Below are 20,473 nucleotides of genomic sequence, written 5' to 3' on the forward strand. Positions count from 1 at the left end.
AGAAAGCACTTCGCATCACTACAATCTATATTTTCTTGCAACAGCTGTCCCTTTGAGACTAATTGCTAGCTTTTGTCTGAAATCTCTGGAACTGTTTCAGTTGACGTCTTTCTAGAGCCTCAGCATTAGGACCGGTCAAGATGATTGGTGGTCGACTTTCTTGTAGATGGAAATTCAGTGCTCGGAGATATACAGTATAGCTAAGCCAAGTGTAATGTGTCTCCCGGGCAACAATTCCTTTCTAACTTGTAAAAAAACAAAACACTGCCGTAAAGGCTTATTCTTACCGCAACACAACTTCCGTTTTCCCGCTCAAGACACTTACTTAAGAAGCTGAGCTGCAGTTATAAACGGTTATGCCCCCATCCGGTTGTCTGATTCCTGTGTTTTGTCTACTCGGGAGATTTGGGACGTGCTAAGCAATCTCCTAAAGTCTGGCTAGTTACTCTCAGCGGCAAGCACTCAACTGCGGTGGGCACCCGAAGTCCCCGTGAGTGACCCCATGTAGTGGCTGTTAGAATTTGACGCAGTCTGGACCTTTGCTTTCCTCAGTCAAAGACTAGGTACTCATTTATAGTGACAATATTCCAAAACCTTGCAACTTGCAAAAGGGCATCTAGGTCAAGTAAGCCATCTCTGCTAGCAAAGGCAAGGCAAAACTCTTTCTTCAAGCTGACAAAATACTCTAGTGTGCGCAAGAGCAACAGACATTATGCTTCATATAATTTTTGCCATACGTATGGGGGTACGAGGCTATCCACACCCTCTCGTCTTCACACCTATTAGAAAAAGAGGATTTTGCAAATTTTCCGTGCAGACTCCAACATACCTACTAATCGGTTAAGTCGTCCAAAGACATGTACCAGCCATTTTCTGGTGCCGCAAACTTATCTTAGCTTCATGCAGATAATAAAATTGGGCTCAGGCTGCGAACCAAACAAGTTATAGGATGTGGCAATTTCAAAATTCAGAGACATTGAAATTGCAAACATTGAATAAATAGTTTCTGCAGTTACGATAAATTTCATTCTGGCATTGTCTACGCCAGTCTTGACGACGTGGAGGCCGATATTAATTGGTGCTACACGGGTCTGTATGCAATCATTGAATGTAGTACATAGGTATACCCACCAAATGTGTTAATGATATGTTCTCAACCATTCCACCAATCACGCATTCAAACGTCTATTCTCAGCGGAAAGAATTACCAAGTTGTGCTCCGCACAATCGCTCTTAAACCGGGACCAAAAATTCACAGTAACTATACTTGTACATTGTGACCTTCTAAGTTATTTGTATTGAAATGAAGCACCAAACTCATGTGTGGTGACAACCATATATAACAATTTGTATCATAATAGGTAGCTGTAACATAACAGCATGGGAGCATTTGCACATGTCTTGTATCATTGTTAGACTGTCAATTACCACTCTACTTGACTACAATAAAATACAGTGGACAGAAAGACCAAGAAATTCCTATAGCAAGCCACAGTAAAATTTGCCTGTATCTCGTTCAGTCATTACAAACAACGACTATATTGCTACATTTCACATAATGCATAGAAATTAACCAAGAACATAATAACTACAGAGTAGACCACGACTACTAAGTAAGGGTCTGAACACATGATAAAACACTTGTCATTTACATGCCATTAGCAGGTCATTCAACATCCAGCTCAAAAGGGTCCTCATATAGAGTCTTGTCTGTAGCAGCTGCCACCTCGATTTCATTAACTGGGCTGAGATCAGCCAGATTGTAAACCGGATTGCTAAAATTTATGACTTAACTGCCCTGGGTACATCATATCCCGGATAATTTTCTGTACGATTTTCACCAACTAGTCTTCTAGTAGGAAGACTTACAACAAAATCCTCAACATGGGCAAAGTTCATATGTTCAGCATTGTTCTTTGGAAGGCCCATTAATGTATCATAAGCGTTTTCACTGGATGGGAGCTTTGATGAAAATGATCTGCAATCGTCTGAAACCTTGCCGCCACCACAGGCTGCAGCATTGCCGATAAACATAGTACAGCTGATGTCACATGATAACCCAACAACTCAAAAGTCAAAACCTTTGCACACAGCATCAGCTGCCGAATTGGTCTGAAAAGACGCAACTGGTAACCTAAATCAACCAAGCTTGAAATGTTCTGAAAAACAGTTAAAATGTATAAAAAAACCTTGATTGTCCTGAATCGTTTTGGTAGCGTACAGTAGTCCTTCATAACATAAAATAATAAAATTTAACAAGAGCAAATGCACCACAGACTAAACGAAAGTAAAAAATAAATTGTAAATACAAACATCTATAACATCAGTTTACCCACTATACAAAACAAAGCGATTACTGGCTTTACGCTAGACGATTTGGCTCGAGCCAATTTTCTGGCCAATGCTAATTTGGCATGACTGGTGGCATGTTAACACTATCTGGGCTAACTGAGCGCTTCTGGTATGCTTTGTACGAGGGGCATGAACAAGATAATACTGTCGGTCAAATTCTAACCTGCACATCAGTCCAGTTTCCACAACGAGAAATCCCCATGATCCGATTATGGTTTGTAATTTTGACAATAATCTGGCAGGAAGCAGCGGGAAAAGTGCTTTGTGCATTGTTGCTCAGTAACACGAAAATATGTAACAGGTAGTTAGGCTTAGCTTGTGTCTGGCCCTATGGTTTAGGTCGGGATAATTTAGCATGGGCTCATTGCACTTAGCTCGACCCAACACCGTATACACGGGGCCAAATTAGCATGGGCCAGGCTCACGCCAATTTGGCACAAGTAAAATCATCTACTGTAAAGACTGTAAAACATGTACAAATTAAAACATATAAAAACTGATCCATGTTAACCATCTGGCAAGAAGGCAACCAGACATGCAACAGTTGACAACAACGTTACAGAACAGAATTTAACAAACCAAGGGCATATGTACACAAGAAAAGACCATATACACATAAACACAGAGAGATACCACAAACAGACCAAAATACACAAAAAATACTCAGTTGCAACCGGAACACCATTTTTTCTTCTCTTTCGACACACGACAATGATAGTAATCAGTATGACAAGGAGCAACAAAACTCCACCTCCGACTGCTGCCCAAATCCACGTATCAACTTTCTTAACATCTCCTGTCTGAGTGTTTGTACTGCTTATGACAACTAAATTGAAAAGACACGTATCACACATTGGCCAATAAATATATAAATAACTTAATAAACCTGAGGCAATTTGACAGTTGCCATTATTCCACACTAAATCCTTATTGCAGTCACAGAGTCCATTGTCTGGACTGCACTGTCCATCGATACACTCTTCTGCACATTTCAAGGTACATCCATCTCCATAGTAACCAGAGTCACACCCTACAACAAAACACAAAGATGCAAATGGAAAATAACAATACACACATTGCATGCATATACTAATAAGAACACACCTTGTTCGCATTTTATTCCAATACGTCCTCTTGGGCACACACAGCCTGTTTCCCAGTTGCATTCACCAATTTGACAATCGCATGGTTGACATCCGACTCCGAATGTATTGTTAGAGCACACTACAATGCAATAAAACAGATGCAATCAACTGATAACAAAACAAAGCAGGTGATTATAAAATCAGGCATTATAAAACCTAAGTATGAACAACATAACCTAAGTATGAACAACATCAACATTTAAAAAATAAATGAACATATAGATTAATAAGTTAATATACCTGTTGATATCAATTAATACAGCAGGTGATACACTGACGCCACAGACATTGTTGTTGAAAGTTAACAGACATGATTCACGCATTATAGAAGTTAACTAACTTCTCCCGTAGCATCTGACTGCCAATCAATCAACTTGATCAATAATGAAGTCTATAATAATCAAATATTGCAGTGCCTACGATGCAGCAAACTAAAATCTTGTATCTTGCACTGTATGGAACAAATTACACAGACCCAGCCCAGACAAACGAAGACTTACTCAATAGAAAGTTCTTACTAAATTAAGTGTCACTGTGGTATGACGGTATTCATGCAACTGCAATTAATCAATCACACTTCCAAATAAGCAACTTAGTATTGATACACTGCACACTATCTTTTCATGTAATCATACAAGGGCATAGCGTGACATGGGCAAAACTAGAATCGTACCAGACCCTCTCGAATCGTCGTGCCGGGTTCCTGTATAACAGATCAACTACGGAGAAATTCTGGGATCATCCCGCCTACTGCTTATGCTATTATATAATCAAATTAGCTCGTATGTCACTAAGTCTCAGGCTACTAATATGATTAGTCTAATAGTTATTCTCATGTGTCACACGGAATGTATTGCAATCAGACTTGACCTTCTATTCGTACTCTACTTGTTTCCTTTCAATGTTGGTATCCTGTCTCTACGCAAGCTCTACGTATTTGCCAACCTCTCTGGAAGAGAGGACTTCCTCTCCAAGAGATTCAAGAGCGCAAGTGCTAGTTATGCAACACCGTGTCTGGCTGCACACGCTAACAGGCTACAAATGTTCCCAAATCGTACACAAGCTTCTGGATTTCATATTGTTCTCGTAGCCTAGCACAGTAATAGAGTGGTGCCTAGTGCATCCCCAGTCCAAGCTATCTAGACTGCTGATCGAATCACATTGGACCTCACAGCTTCAGAAAACGTGAATCAAACTCAGGATCGCGTGAATGAATCTTTTCCCATGCAGTAAAATGAATCTCTTCCCATGCAGCTACAGGAACGAAATGTAAACAATGAATGTATGTAATCGAATACCACAGCTAGCACAACTTTGATGAAAGGATGGGATTCATAATTAACTAAGAGCATGAAAGTGTTGACATTGGTGAGGTGGGGTGACACTAGGTGAAGAAAGTGAGCGGGGTGATCCCAGACCCTCTCCGGCATTGTCCTTGTTGTGTTATACATGAACTAGACACAAAGGCACGAGAGGGTCTGGTACGAGGCTAGGCTAGACCAGACTATAGCCCCATCATTTAAAGGCGTGGTCATAAAATTGTGGACTATAAATATGTGTGAGGACCACAGCTGTATATAGTATATACACCACCTTTTCTAGTCTGAATCTGCCACTGATTCTACCGGTTCAACCAATTAGAAGCCAATAAAGCGGGCGTGTCCATAAAAAGTGGTCATGTCCGTAGCATTGTGCAGTTTAGCCCCTTAGTTCCTAGATGTCACACTACGCCCCTGAATCAAACAACAAATGCTAGTTAGACATCTTACTTTGATTACAATCGGTTCCTCTCTATCCTGCAGGACAGTCACAAGTTCCACGGAAGCGATCACAACTTCCTCGTTTGCAGCTGCACTTCTCCTGACAATTTCGTCCAAAAAATCCAGGTTTGCAAGCTACAGAAACAAACACAACAAACTAGCTGTAAGCTTCCTCAACATGCATGATCACCGTTGCGGCATTAGATAAAACTAGAAGTTACCAACTATATATACATACATATATATATATCCCGTTGCTAAGAGAGTTCAAATGAGCTTAGATCATCCCTTAGTCCAGGATGAGAGGCTGATATAGGATATCAGCCAGTCGTCCTTGTTGACCGCAAATTACTGTAAGATCAAAAATCTATTAAGTTGTCAACACACACACATTAACTGTGATACACATGTAAATCAACGATTCTTAGTCACTCGATGTATAAATTGAACACAGAAGATGTTCAACCGTCAGACGATGATCTTGATTGGCTGCCTCACTAACATGCTCGAGAGGGCAAACAGGATATAAATTAGTTTTTATCACATGCCACTCAGGCAAAATTGAATTGAAGTGAGTGGTGCTAGCTACTCTATGACTTGCAATAATTGATAGGTAAAGTCAAATTCTTCAGTGATAACAGTAGTCCATCAGCAACAAGAAAAAGTTTAAAACCATATTCAATTAGGATAATAAATTACTAGAATGACTCACAAACATTGCTCAGCAGGGTAATCCTGTACATTATACACCTATAAATTGATTTCAGTACTTTCAACAATGTTTCCTGGTTTGCTATCTTACCTAGTTAATTAAATATAATAATTTCAGCGACATACAATAATTAGCTGTTTCAATTCATGACAAGATACCACAAATTTACCTTGACTGCAGTCATCTCCTGTCCATCCTGAAAGACATGTGCACCTTCCATCAAAACGATCACAAGTTCCTTGTTGACAATGACATTGGAGTTGACAATTGGGACCATAAAATCTGGATGTACAAATTAGAGAGCCAGAACAGATCCAGCTATGACTAAAAGAAACGTTTCATGCTGAAACTAACTTTCATCACAACGAAGTCCAGTCCATCCACTTGGACAAACACAAGTACCATTAAATCTATTGCAGTCATCGAATTTGCAGCTGCAATTGTGTTGGCAGTCTTCACCGTAGAAGCCAGCAGAACATGCTGTCAACAATACAACAGTCATCACCAACTGGTAATCAATACACTGAACAAAATGCAATCAAAGAGCATCGACGTTCTGAGCACATATTGCCAGTCCAGCCAGAAGTACAACTGCAGTTGCCAGTCATATGATCACACTCTGCACCATTTTGACATAAACATACATGTACCATGTAAGCATTTATCATGGCATGTTAATCCTGCACCACATATACACACAATAAACAAACAAATTTGTATAATGCAATACCACTGTTCTACATCAAACAGCTAAAATCATTTCTTGCTGACTTGATCTCAAAACACATTGAAAACATATAACACTAAAACTACAATAAAATGTTTAATGTCTAGCTGTGCCGCCTGCTCAATGTGTGTTTAATTAAGTTAACGTGTCGAATGAGTAAGTAAGCCTTACAATATATGCTGTATGAGATCAAATAATTGCATACACTCCTGTAGGGCTTCATTCAAATATAATAGCTATTTGGTTGTTTACACATTCTTCTACATACCTAAACCGGATACTCATCAATAAAATATGCTACAGTACAGACCTTAGATAATGGCAAGCAAAATGACTACAAATACATGTGACAAGTAGATGTCTGTTTGTCTTTTAATGGACAGCCTACCAAATGCTATTTCTTCTTTGAGAGTTAAAACGGAGACATATTACCAACGTCTTACTTGTCCATCCAACAGGGCAAATGCAAGATCCAGTCACAGGATGGCAGTGAAACTTGCAATTGCATGAATTCTGACAACGTTTACCAAAGCTACCTTTAGGACAATCTGAAAGCAGAGAAATGAACACATGATTAACAGAGTAACAGTTACAAAGATAAACTCACCAAACATCCCCCCACACTAACCCACCCACACACACACAAACCCGCCAGCTGCCTGCCTGCCCTCTTGCCCAAACACACATGTTTGAGAGCAATAAAATCACAGGCTAACACAAACTGGTCATGTGTCATGCATAACTCAATTATGAAAGATAACATACTTTGGCTGCAATCACTTCCAGTCCATCCAGCAGGGCAATCACATGTGCCATTAAAGCGATCACAAACTGCACGTTGACAGTGACACCGATTTTCACAATCACGGCCATAAAATCCAGACTTACAACCTACACAGCAAATGAAATCCAGAAACATAATACCAACTAAATACAACAAAGAGGTGTCCTAAACTAACTCTGATCACATCGAAGTCCAGTCCAACCCTTTGGACACTGACAACTTCCATTCCTGGGGTTACAGTCATTAAATTCACAGTCACATTGTTGTTTGCAATCTTTGCCATAAAAGTCACTGCCACACACGAGATCACAAAAATAGTCTACACTTTGTCAAGTAACACTTCTTAATTACTGGAAACTTTACATTCTGAGCAAGAGCTGCCCATCCACCCAGAAGTACAGTTGCAGTTGCCGTTCACGTGATTACATGAAGTATCATTCTGACATTGGCATGGTTGACTGCAGTTATATCCCCATGTGTCAGATGAGCATTTAGTGTGACAAGTTTCACCTAAACGCAAAGAAAAGCAATAATAAGACTTCAGCTGTCTAAGAATTATGGGTGTCTGCCTGCTTGCCTATGTGTTATTACATCAACAACAATAACCACGAAAAATATTCAAGCAAAAGATAAAGATACACACTGTCAGTGTGCATTAAATAAAATAAATACCACAAATCAGTTAATGTCCTAATGAACAAATTGCTTAATAAAAAACTAATATGTACAAAAAATTAACAAATGACTTTGTAGGCTAGAGGTATAAAATCCATCGTTTAAGTTAAAGCAGATTAGTTAGGCTATTCCAGTTAGTCTCCAGGCCCAGGGATATGGCTGACGTTTTCTTAGAGGGAGAGGGGAGGTATGGATTTAGTTTAGTAATACCTGTAGTCATAAGTACATACCAGATTGCAAGCGCACATGACTCTTTTTCTCTGGCGAGCATCAGAGGCAGACAAAAAAGAGGTATGTGTCTAAGTTGCGATTTCTTAGGGAAGAGGGGGTTAAAAAATGAAGTCATCCATGAAGTCATCCATATTCTCAGCTTGGAGTGTAAATGGAATAGCCCATTATTAGGTGAACTAAAATAACCCCTTAGTCTGTCTCTCTGCATGTCAGTCTGTTAGCTTGCTGGCTCATCTTTCTCTACTTCTTCTTATGTGTAAACAAATGTTCTATTTATATCACCTGTCCATCCTGCATGGCAGTAGCAGTGACCTGTCACTGGATTACAGCTAAACTGGCATTGACATGAACCTTGACAGTCTATACCAAAACTCCCATCTGGACAATCTGCAGCAACAAGTAAAAGTCACCGAGGCCACCACAATGACTGTATGCCAGCTAAATGAATTACTAATTACCATATTCTAAGTAACATTATTTACAGTTTGTTGGTCATAATGTTCACATACTGATGATAAATTGCAATAAAATTGAAACGCTTGACAATCAAGCACATTAAAGACTAACCATAAACCAGTGGCTATAAACGCACCAAATCTACATTAGTAACAAAAATAGGTCTACAGAAGCAACCACAGATGACTTTTTGGCAACTCACACAAAATCACATGGTGTCCTCTTTCCAACTTCCCAACACCTAAATATTAATAACAAGCTACCTAATTACCACCTCTTTGAAAGACTCCAACATTTTGTTAATAGCAAATGAAATCAAAGTAATACTATAAATAAACTATATTTAATTAATATCATTAAATTTCGTACGTTTGCTCTTGACGCTGTTTCGTACACATAATATATTTGTACAAACCAGTAGCACACCGATATGTTAGTGCACACACTTAACCAAAGTCGCACCATCAAAGTTTGTCTGGGTATGCCCTGTGCAGATCCAGAAACTATACTTTTCAGCAATGAAATGAGGAGCAAACAACGATTGAGTAGCAGTTTGAAGCAGCCAGGTCTTCGTCGGTGGCTAAAGGAAGATGAGCTACCACGACCTCAACTACCTTGGCTACCCAATCCAAACCATATAGCACATTCTGCTTCACAGAACAATATTGTTGCCGCCAACCGTGCAGTTGAGAATGTTCTAGATAAAAGTAGCGCAAAAGTGACGTTCATACTACATTTATGATTGGAAACTAGAGCAGCAATAGAAAAGCTAGCCAAAGACACTAGTCTTGTGACAGACAGCAACAGAACTAGTAACAAAGAAGCTTTGCCACCATGTTACGAAGTCAACTGTCCAAATGATTATAAATACCTATTGAAAACGTCTCACCACGATGCATGCTGCCAGTGACAGTAATGGAGCTTCCCACCAAGCCACGTGGTCGTCCTCTCTACATAGGCTAAGATTAGGACGCAAAGGTCACATTGCCATTTGCGATAACAGTGGTGCAGTTAATCTAAGATTATTATCGTAAACTTAAATTCTAATATTCATGTTAATTCAGTACAATCAGCTACTGTACGCAAAATACCTATATAAAATCCATACGAAATATACTGGGTTTACAATATACAGCATTTATTAATGTAATAAATGTCATCAAACCCTGCAAATAATCAGACCCAATTCTTCAGCAAAATGAAAAACGAGACCTAGTTATGCTAAACTGTAATTAATTAAACACATATTCGTCTAATTCAGATAACATTTTACACTAGGCTTACTTTGACTGCAATAACCGCCTCTCCATCCTGCTGGACAGCTACATGTTCCACTGAAGCGATCACACGTACCACGTTTACAAACACATTTGTGTCTGCAGTTAGAACCATAAAATCAAAATGGACGTTCTACACAGCAAAGCACGATGATCTACAAAATCGTAAACTTGAAGAAAACAGACTGAGTATGAAGTAACCAAATTATTTGTTTCTATCTGAAACAGTACACTGACTGCAACAGTTCTCCATCCATCCAGCCAGGCAGTCACAATCAATACAATCTCAGGATAAAACCCGCTAGTCAAGCATTACTCTATTATGAAAGATGACATACTTTGGCTGCAATCACTTCCAGTCCACCCAACAGCACAATCACATGTGCCATTAAAGAGATCGCAAACTCCACGTTGACAGTGACACTGATGCTCACAATTACGACCATAAAATCCAGACTTGCACCCTAAAAGAAATGGAAAAATAGTACTTAATAGTAGCTAAATAATACAAAGAGGTGTCCTAAACAAACTCTGATCACAACGAAGTCCAGTCCAACCCTTTGGACACTGACAACTTCCATTCCTGGGGTTACAGTTATTATATTCACAGTCACATTGTTGTTTGCAATCTTTGCCATAAAAGCCACTAATGCACGCTAGATCACACAAAAAGTCCACACTCAGTTAACTAACATTTCATTAACTGAAAATGTTACATTCTGAGCAAGTGTTTCCCTTCCACCCAGAAGTGCAGTTGCAGTTGCCGTTCACGTCATTACAAGATGCACCATTCTGACATTGGCATGCTTGACTGCAGTTATATCCCCATGTGTCAGATGAGCATTTAGTGTGACATGTTTTACCTAAACAGAGAAATGCAATGAAAAGACTTCAAAGCTGTCTAAGAATTTGGGGTGTCTGTCTGCTTGACCGTCTGCCATTTCATGAACAATAATAACAACCAAAAACTCAAGCAGAGAGAGACATAAACAATGTCAGTGTGCACTAAATTGATTAAATACCACTAATCAGTTAAAATTCTAATGTACAAAAGTCTAAAACTAATATGTAGAAAACAATTTAACAAATGACTCTGTATGCTGTTTTAATGTCAATTGTTTAAAGCAGCATTAAAGGAGAACTCTCACCAAGATCAGCAATCTCTCAGATGAAAACTGTCACTTCATGATACAACCATTTGCAACCTTTTACTGCAGAAGTTTACTGTAACAAAAAATAAAGCGTTGAAATTGCCTGTGTAATTTACTTTAGGACCCGTACGTGGCATGGGAGTAACTCTGATTGCTGGTTAGCAAGGAAGGCCGATATCTGTGCACTTTTCAAGGCAAGGATTGTGAGACATATGGTGGAAAGTTGTGATTTATTGACTAAAGCAAACTGTGACCACAAATTTACCATGCAAGTATCGACTGTGTCATTACAACCATGGAGCCTCAAAAGGAGACCTTTAAGTTAGTTCATAGATCATGTGTCGATGCCTTTTGGGTGCATCAAGAGTACTATGTATTTAAACCCTAAAGTAGTTACTTCCAAACGAGGACAGAGAGTAACATTCCGTGCTACACACTGAGAATGGTCTGAACAACTCGTTGCCCATTCTCTGCATCTGTGGCTGGCTGGACCGTAAGCTTCCTGCAGGAAGACACTAGGCCTTGTATCTTTCTTTCAAGAAGTTAGCATTTGGTAAGAGTTCTCTTATAATCATTTGGTAAACTACCATAACTTGTGTCTGTCTCTCTGTCTGTCTTTGTCCATCTGCTAGCTTGCTGGCTCATCTTTTTGTCTACTTCTCCTTATGTGTAAACAAAAGTTTTAATTCATATAACCACCTGTCCATCCTGCAGAGCAATAGCAGTGGCCTGTCACTGGATTACAGCTAAACTGGCATTGACATGAACCTTGACAGTCTATACCAAATCTACCATCTGGACAACCTGTAGCAACAAGTAAATATCACTGAGTTCACCACAATGATTTCATGCCAGCTACAAATGAATGAATTACTAATTACCATACAAAATAATAAATAGAAAACCAAAAGGAACACTAAGGGCATATGACAAGAATAGCTCATCTCAATCTGAAACCATGTAGCAAATAATATACACATACATATCATGTGATCATTACATTGAGGTATACTAAATGTATGAGATTGTACATAGAAATAATTCAACAAAACCAATAGCAAACAAGACAGCTTGCAAAGAGATTCAAGTGCATGTTTAAAAAGTTCTCAACAATATAAGAGGAAATGGAGTATACGTCTTGACAATAAGTCTCGTCTTTCAAGAACACTACTTCAGTGTTCTCACGAGTAAAGTCAGTACCGTCAAATGACGGTTGGGAGAGGGAAGGCCCGTTTGGAGCAGGGAAAACAGGATTCATTGATGGTTGGGAATAGAATCGGAAAGCCTTAGCAAACATAATGTGGGATGTTTTCCTACATTATATATAGACTAGTGATTTCCAAGCAAAATGTATGCACATACTGACTATATACATGCAAACAAATCTAAATTAGTACAGTAGTGTAATAAATTTAGTGCACAGAAGGAACAATGGACGACCCTTTAAACAAAGCAATTCACCTAAAATCCCCTAATTTTCTCTATGCAACTTTCCAACACCTAAGTTTTAGTAAAGGTGTTCTTGCCAGTACCATCAGTACCCTCAAAATAACCATTGGGACAGGGAAACACAGCATTTATTGATGGTTGGAAACAGAATTGGAAAGCCTTAGTAAACATAGTGTGGGATGTTTTCCCGCAAGATCCATGACAGATCTAAAGCCATTAGCGGCCTTGATGGTCCCAAAGTTGCTACAGAACAATACATATTCTCATGTCAGACACATCTGGTGTACAGTAATCTTAGGGAGTCCTGTTGACCTTTCACATCAAAGGTGCTAATGAGACTGTGGTTGCAACAGGTGTTCTGCTAATTACTGTTTATCTTCAATCTCATGTTTTGTGCACCCTTACTCTTTTAGGTCAGCTCACAGTTACAATTTTAATTAATTAAGTCAATTTGTTATTGTGATAATCTACTGTATTCTGTATTACCTGTCTGTCTGTCTGTTATGTTTATTAAGTTCAATGAGGTTTATTCAAAAAATATCTGAGTGGCAATTATATTGAAGAGTCTACCAATCATGCAGTAACTATATACATGCTGCCATTCTGACTCTAGTAAAGTGATAGGATGATGCCATTACCAAATATGTCAACATCAAACATTTGATGATGTCATTAATTGACGTCATTATATTTGATAACGTCATATTGTCGGTCGGCAAAAAATTCTGGCTAGAATGCTGAGTAACAAGCTACATAATCAACACCTCTTTGAAAGACTCCAGCATTTTGTCAATACCAAATACTATCAAAGTAATATAAGACATTTAATAAGGTAATAAATGTCATCAAAGCCTGAAAATCATCAGCGCCACTTCTTCACAAAATTCAAGAAACAATACCTAGTTATGCTACACTGTAATTAAATACATATTTGTCTAATTCAGATAACATGTTACAATAGGCTTACTTATACTGCAATCATCACCTCTCCATCCTGCTGGACAGCTACATGTTCCACTGAAGCGATCACAAGTACCACGTTTACAAACACATTTATGTCTGCAGTTAGGACCATAAAATCCAGATGCACATTCTACACAACAAAGCACAATAATCTACCAAAAATGTACATTTTGAAAACAACAGACTGAGTATAAAGTAATCAAATTATTTGTTAAATATCTGTTTCTATTCAAAATAGTACCCCGATTGCAACTGTCTCCTGACCATCCAGCTGGACAGTTACAAGTTCCATTGAAACGATCACAAGCTCCTCGTTTGCAGCCACATTTCAACTCACAGTTATGACCATAAAATCCTGGATCACACTCTGCAAATCCAAAATTAATTAAATAGGGATAATGATAACAGAAAACATCTAACTCACTCTTATAACACTGAGCTCCAGTCCATCCGTTTGGACACACACAACTACCAGTGTAACGATTGCAATTATTGAATTGACAGTTGCAATGCTGTTCACAATTGCTGCCATAAAATCCTGTTTTGCAAGCTAATTTAGCATCAACACACATGATTACTTTAGGTTGCAAACTAGACTCGGTTTAGTGAGATGTTTACGTTCTGAGCATGTGATGCCAGTCCAACCTGCAGTGCAACTGCAGTCTCCACTCACATGATCACACGCTGCACCATGAAGACATGTACAGGACTGATTACAGTGTACTCCCCATGTACAAGACGGACACTTGTCATGACATGTCACACCTGCAGTATCAATTTGTGTAAACATTCAGAAACAAGTAGCTCGTAATATCATCAATGCCACACCAACAAAACCAATTTTAATCATATTTTGCGTCATGTCTGCCTATGTTGGTGAATGACTTTCTATATAAAATGAATTCTGTCAGACTTCGTTATATTGCTTCACTCTGATTGCCTTTATTTTATTTAGTTGTCATCTCAGATCACAAGTCGGTTTATCTAAAATCTTTCTGAAATTCGAGTTATATAAATTTCTGTACCAAAGAGTTAAATTCTCTGTCCATCCACCAGTCACCATCTGTTCACTTTAATTAAAGAAGAACTCTCACCAAAGTCAACGTTCAATCTCTTAGATGAAAGCTGTCACTTTAAGACACAACCTTCTGCAACCATTTACTGCAGACGTTTACCAAAATAAATAATAAAGCATTGAAATTACTTGTGTTGGCGTGTTTAGTAACTGTATGTTGCATGAGCGTAACTCTGATTGCTGGTTACTAAGAAAAACCGATACCTGTGCACTTAAAAGAAAGCAAACTGAGACCCCAAACTTATCACGCAAGTATCGACTGTGTCAATACAACCGTGGAGCCTCAAAAGGAGACCCTTCTTAGACTAGTTCATAGATCAAGTCTCGCTGCATTTTTGGTGAGTTAGGAGCACTTAGTATGGTTAAACCTAAAGTAGTTACTGCCAAACGAGGACAGAGAGTAACACTCCGTGGTACATACGGGGAACCGTCTGAACAACTCGTTGCCCATTCTCTGCTTCTGTGGCTGGCTGGGCCGTAAGCTTCCTGCAGGAAGATACCAGGCCTTGTATCTTTGTTTCAACAAGTATTAGTATTTGGTGAGAGTTCCCCTTTAATCAGTCAGTTTGTCGATCTGTCTTTAGCTAAATCTGTCTGTCAGTTATCTGTCCATCTGTCTGCCTCTTCTCTCTTTATCTCTATGAGTCTGTTCCAATATAAATCTGCATTACCTGTCCATCCTGCTAAACAGCTGCAGCTACCAGTTACTGGATCACATGTAAACTGGCAGCTACATACATTGGCACAGTTTTTACCAAAAGTATGATCAGGACAACCTAAAAAGACCAGCAGGGCATTCAATTGCAGTACAGTAATACTCACTGCAAAAAAAATTTAAATCATATTCAAGTAATGAGAAACAGGGTTAATTAGTTCTACAGACAATCATACAAACATTTCTCACATTAAACTTCAAACCATCCGCAAGCAAAATCAACTCAATGACAAGTTGCCATTCAATGTGCAGTGTAGTTAATAAGACATACCCTGACTGCAGTCATCGCCGGTCCATCCAGCAGGACAGTAACATGTTCCATTAAAGCGATCACAACTGCCTCATTTGCAGTTACATTTCTCCTCACAGTTACGACCATAATATCCAGCATCACACTCTATACAAACCAATGCAAAGCGAAAGAACAAATTAACATAGGCAATTACATATGTTGCAACTACCACTTTACTTACTTTTATAACATCGAGTTCCAGTCCATCCATTTGGGCACACACAACTCCCAGTGTAACGATCGCAATCAACAAATTGACAGTTGCACTTCTGTTCACAATTACTACCATAAATCCTGCACTGCAAGCTGACGTACCATACAAAATACTTCAAGTTACAGACTAAACTTCATTCAGTAAAATGTTTACGTTGTGAGCATGTGACGCCCATCCAGCCTGAAGTACAACTGCAGTTTCCATTCACAGGATCACAAGTTGCACCATTGAGACATGCACATAGCTCCTTGCAGTGAATGCCCCACGTGCCAGCTGGACACTTCCAATGACATGTCACGCCTGCAATATGGTGTAGTACAGGAACATTTACAAACAAGCAGTTTGGTATATTGTTAATGTAATACCAACAAATCTATCTTGCACAAACTATCCATACATGTACGGGTACCTCAGCAACTAATGTCTAATACAATTTTGTCCACGATTTTGTTCTAGTGCTTGACTTTGACTGCTTTTAGTTTGCTAATTGTCCTTTACATCATCAGTCTGTTAATTAAAACCAAATCTGTCTAATATGCCAACTTCTGTATCACAACTTATCTGTCATGTGACTAATTTCACTATGTCTGTCCAATAGTCACTCACTTTCGGTCTGTTAGTTGTTTGGTCATCTGCCTGCCTGTTTATCCCTCCTTCAGTCTGTTATAATCAAAATCTGCATTACCTGTCCATCCAGCTGGACAGATGCAGATCCCAGTTACCGGATCACATTTGAACTGACAATTGCACCGATTGGAGCAGTTTTTACCAAACGTGCCATCAAGACAACCTACATAAGAACAGTTAACCATTCACATTGCCAATTGCATAATTGAAAGCTTAAAGTTTATTCCAGTAAAGACAACATGGCTGAGTTAGTTCACAGACAATTATTCAGAGATTCTTATTTTAAAGTTCAAAGGCATCCACAAGCAGGAACAGCAAGTTGCCATTAACTCTACTCTACTCTACTCAATGTAGACATACTTTGACTGCAGTCATCTCCTGTCCATCCAGCAGGACAGTCACACGTTCCATTAAAGCGATCACAAGTGCCTCGTTTGCAGTCACATTGCTCCACACAGTTATGCCCATAAAATCCAGAATCACATTCTACAAGCATCAATGATAACATCAGAAAAACAAAAGGACCCACAATTGTTGTAACTAGCTTCTATCAGTTCACTCACTCTTATAACAACGAAGCCCAGTCCATCCACTTGGACAAATACAACTTCCATTGAATGGAGTGCAGAAATCAAACTGACAGTCACACTTGTCCTTACAGTCAATGCCATAGAAACCTCTTTGACAAGCTACCATTGCAAATTCACACATCAGAATGACATAAAACTCAAGTTACGCTTAATTAATCACATTATTATTACATTGTGAGCACGTGCTACCAGTCCAACCTTCAGTACATTGACAGTCTCCAGTTACACGATTGCACACAGCACCGTTGTGGCATAAACATTGCTCCTTACAGCCATATCCCCAAGTACCACTTGGACATTCGTCAGAACATTTACTACTTGAAAAGCAATAATGCTAAAACAGTAATCTAACCAAATATTAATATATGTCTATAAAATAAGCTGCTCCCTCTGTGGTACAAGTCTTAAATCCGAAACATGAATTGCTTGCAGAGAGTCAACAGTCTCGCAAAACTGATATGCACTAAAAATGAGGTAAACAAATGACCAGTGTCCATTTGTCGAAGCAGTATGCTGACACCCACGCTTGGTAGTAAGTATATATATAAAGTATTTATAGTGCAAACGATAACTTATTGACTATAAAAGATGATGTAAACACTAACTTCTTCTCTTGACATTTCTGGGAATAAATTAGCTACCAGTCAATTAAAGTTCAAGGCTTTAGTGTCTCACAAGTAACTTTAGTAATTCCAGGAGTCTTGTTGGGATATTAAGATGGCAGAATTTATGGAATAAAACTTTGTGCAACCAATGATAAACAGATTAGGCTGCACATTTGTATTCAATCCCTAAGTCATAATTAGTTAAAAAACATACGGCTACAAACGACACCCTATATCCTTTCTCACCATAACTCTGTTGTCACACTATTTTATAAGGAACCCTGGCATTTCACCCACTAAATTACGTGAACTCCTAGAAACACACCATTCCAGCCAGCCTTGCAGTAACAATCTCCAAGCACGTTGCCACAGCCGTCAGCGTTCGATTGCACACAATCACAATTCAACTGGCAATTTAAGCCATAATTAAAACCCTACAAATAAAAAACTACATCACACAGACAGATTCAGAAAATATGTCCAGAACTAAACCGAGCAAGGTTGAGAACAGTTCTCTCCTAGCCAGCCATCAGTACAAGTACACACTCCATTCATACGATTACACGAAGCTCCGTTTAGACAAACACATTGCTGGCGACAATTACCGTAGAAACCACTGCTGCAAGGTAACTCACACTGTCTTCCCTGCCAGCCAGCTGCACAAGCACACAAGCCATCAATGTGTGAGCAGATTGCGCTATTTTGACATTGACATGTGCGACTACAGTAGAAACCATATGTACCATATGGACACTTGTTCTCACATCTATTAGGCAGAGATAGAAATGACATCAATCGATCTATGCCAACAAGTTGTACATCTGTCACCCTCTTACGTTGTTCCATGGTAGCCATTGGCACAAATACACGATCCATCTACAGGATCACAATGTGCACTATTCTTGCATTGACATGCACTCTGACAGTCAGCTCCATACGATCCTGCTGAACAGTTTACCGAGCAAGCCAAGTTTGTCCAACCAGAAGTACAACTGCATTCTCCATTGGATTGATTACACCTACACGTAATACAATATCACAAACAACATACTACAAACATTCGTCTGTCCCTACTCAAATAAGCCTTTTGTCATTCACACGCATGTAAGAAAGAGAAAAGACGACAACAAGTTATATATTAACTTTCACTTTTGAGATATTCATTTCTCATAGTAATTTCCCAAGTCATGCATACAATTTCTTCAAAAATGGTTCATAAGACCAGCAGCACATGTCTATATCTCAGTTGTTGTCCGCTATGGTAAAATCTTTTTCTGTATATTTCAGATGTCCATGATCACCCATTACAGAAAACCTCAGGCCCACACTTATCCAAAAAAAGTCCAGTACACAGCCCTGCAAACCTAGACTACAAAACATTTCCAAGGCAATTTGTTCCAAGTTACTAAGCTTGTTAACTCTCAATGCACAAGCAAAAGAGCAGACGTTTACCTGAGACAGGGACTATAGGTAACAACTCTGTGTCACACATTTAGTGACACAGAAAGAAATAAACAAAATAAAATTTTCCATAACAACCAATTTCATAATCACAAATCCAAACAAGTAACTGCTGATAATAGTATAGCACTGTTTAGATTAGCAAGGCTCCACAGTATTAAGGTCATTTCAAAAGTTGTAGGCACTCGTTTATAAAATTCTTGTATTGTTAATTTGCTAGCAACAAAACTGCTCCTTTCACATCTAGATACTAAGTCCATCAATATGTTTTCAACTGAATTTCAGATGAAATTGATTATTGCTATTAGAAATATTAGCTGCCAAAGTCCACTCACTCTGTAGTCGTGAGAGCCTTTGTAAAGATTCAAACCCTGTGCAAAATCATGCTACACAAATTGACCAGTTTCTTTTGATACCGATGCTTTATCCTATACAAAAATAAGAGAGTGGAGTTCACATATTCTGCCCAGAAACAGTCCATCAAAACAACCTTTGTAATTGGTGTCTAAGAGTCTGCACATGTTAAATTAGAGACTCTTAATACTCATAGACATTGGGCTCGAGAGAAAATGGCTAAGTGAGAGTGGTAACTTCCTCTGCCCACTAAATTGCTACACAGATAACTCTGCCCAGGTAAGGACAAAATTTTATGTCCAATGACATACTCAAAATGTATCCGTCTGCCACACTACAAATGTTGTCCCTGCCCTCTAGGAGTGACGCACATAAAAACATTTCACTAATCTATTTGCCAGACTCAAGTCCCCTAACTACATTTGATTCTCGTTAAAAACCTTAAACGAGAGGAAAGATTTAGTTATGAGAGATGGGCATGACAAAAGCATTAATCACATGACAAAAATTGTCAATCAACCATAGTTGCAAAGCTGCCAGATAACAAAAATGGTATAATATGCAATGAAGCCTATTTCAAAAGTGAACAATCATGGTTTAGTAATCAAGTCTAAATGTAAAAATATAATATTAGTGCCCAAAACTCTTAAAGAGACCCTCGTAGTCTATGTTAACCTGATGTTGACAGACTAGTCAACTCATCTCTCTAGTTCGCTTACAATTGCACATACCACAATGTGTTTTTCTTCACACAAGGACAATCAATACAATCAATTCCATTCCAATATTGCCAGTTGTCCAAACAATCTTTGGAAACAAACAAACACGTTATATCATCTGACACAAACAAAAGTGAAT

The 20,473-nt window shown here is 38.8% G+C and overlaps 3 protein-coding genes and 1 long non-coding RNA gene across 5 annotated transcripts in view; all 4 read right to left on the minus strand.

Moving 5' to 3' along the window:
• Positions 1-1,463: 1,463 nt before the first annotated feature.
• LOC134181212 (cell death abnormality protein 1-like) lies at positions 1,464-6,266 on the minus strand. Of its 2 annotated transcripts, XM_062648444.1 has the most exons (8): positions 6,139-6,266; positions 5,267-5,392; positions 3,457-3,576; positions 3,239-3,382; positions 3,104-3,178; positions 2,190-2,228; positions 2,082-2,134; positions 1,464-2,012 (listed from the first exon to the last, which is right to left on the minus strand). In XM_062648444.1, coding segments are annotated over exons 2-8 (516 nt in total). In that variant the 5' UTR covers positions 5,268-5,392; positions 6,139-6,266; the 3' UTR covers positions 1,464-1,928. The 2 variants fall into 2 exon arrangements, with proteins under 2 accessions (XP_062504428.1, XP_062504427.1); XM_062648443.1 differs by having other exon boundaries at positions 1,464-2,134.
• On the minus strand, positions 5,289-8,375 carry LOC134180784 (protein draper-like). The gene is made up of 10 exons (XM_062647971.1): positions 8,366-8,375; positions 7,844-7,990; positions 7,656-7,771; positions 7,462-7,587; positions 7,345-7,417; positions 7,140-7,244; positions 6,494-6,588; positions 6,364-6,449; positions 6,139-6,251; positions 5,289-5,392 (listed from the first exon to the last, which is right to left on the minus strand). The coding sequence occupies exons 1-10, from the start codon at positions 8,373-8,375 to the stop codon at positions 5,289-5,291; spliced, it is 975 nt and encodes a 324-aa protein (XP_062503955.1).
• LOC134181213 (uncharacterized) lies at positions 6,623-7,480 on the minus strand. Its single transcript, XR_009970101.1, has 3 exons — positions 7,462-7,480; positions 7,140-7,244; positions 6,623-6,649 (listed from the first exon to the last, which is right to left on the minus strand). It is a non-coding gene; the product is annotated as an uncharacterized LOC134181213 (long non-coding RNA).
• A 371-nt stretch (positions 8,376-8,746) lies between the features above and the next one.
• The window catches only part of LOC134180785 (multiple epidermal growth factor-like domains protein 6), a 20,549-nt gene continuing 8,822 nt past the window's right edge, over positions 8,747-20,473 (minus strand). Inside the window, 25 exon segments of the mRNA XM_062647972.1 lie at positions 8,747-8,824; positions 10,127-10,218; positions 10,458-10,583; positions 10,650-10,775; positions 10,836-10,982; positions 11,970-12,074; positions 13,705-13,812; positions 13,924-14,049; positions 14,107-14,220; positions 14,301-14,447; positions 15,429-15,533; positions 15,744-15,869; positions 15,942-16,070; positions 16,132-16,278; positions 16,664-16,768; positions 16,966-17,091; positions 17,169-17,294; positions 17,394-17,529; positions 18,106-18,234; positions 18,293-18,566; positions 18,637-18,819; positions 19,116-19,264; positions 19,632-19,689; positions 19,752-19,774; positions 20,369-20,422. Of these exon segments, the coding sequence (XP_062503956.1) occupies positions 8,747-8,824; positions 10,127-10,218; positions 10,458-10,583; positions 10,650-10,775; positions 10,836-10,982; positions 11,970-12,074; positions 13,705-13,812; positions 13,924-14,049; positions 14,107-14,220; positions 14,301-14,447; positions 15,429-15,533; positions 15,744-15,869; positions 15,942-16,070; positions 16,132-16,278; positions 16,664-16,768; positions 16,966-17,091; positions 17,169-17,294; positions 17,394-17,529; positions 18,106-18,234; positions 18,293-18,566; positions 18,637-18,819; positions 19,116-19,264; positions 19,632-19,689; positions 19,752-19,774; positions 20,369-20,422 (3,039 nt within the window).

The sequence above is a fragment of the Corticium candelabrum genome, chromosome 6 (assembly GCF_963422355.1).
Source record: "Corticium candelabrum chromosome 6, ooCorCand1.1, whole genome shotgun sequence".
In the NCBI taxonomy this organism is placed as follows: Eukaryota; Metazoa; Porifera; class Homoscleromorpha; order Homosclerophorida; family Plakinidae; genus Corticium; species Corticium candelabrum.

What these genes read in the sequence shown, in the direction of transcription:
- LOC134180784 (XM_062647971.1), bottom strand. An exon ending in TGGACTTCGATGTGATCAGA is followed by an intron (nt 7,588 to 7,655) that starts GTTAGTTTAGGA and finishes TTTGCTGTGTAG; the next exon opens with GTTGTAAGTCTGGATTTTAT. An exon ending in TGGAAGTGATTGCAGCCAAA is followed by an intron (nt 7,418 to 7,461) that starts GTATGTTATCTT and finishes ACACATGACCAG; the next exon opens with TTTGTGTTAGCCTGTGATTT.
- LOC134181212 (XM_062648443.1), bottom strand. An exon ending in TGGAATAAAATGCGAACAAG is followed by an intron (nt 3,383 to 3,456) that starts GTGTGTTCTTAT and finishes GTTTTGTTGTAG; the next exon opens with GGTGTGACTCTGGTTACTAT. An exon ending in GATTTGGGCAGCAGTCGGAG is followed by an intron (nt 2,229 to 3,103) that starts GTGGAGTTTTGT and finishes TATGTTATGAAG; the next exon opens with GACTACTGTACGCTACCAAA.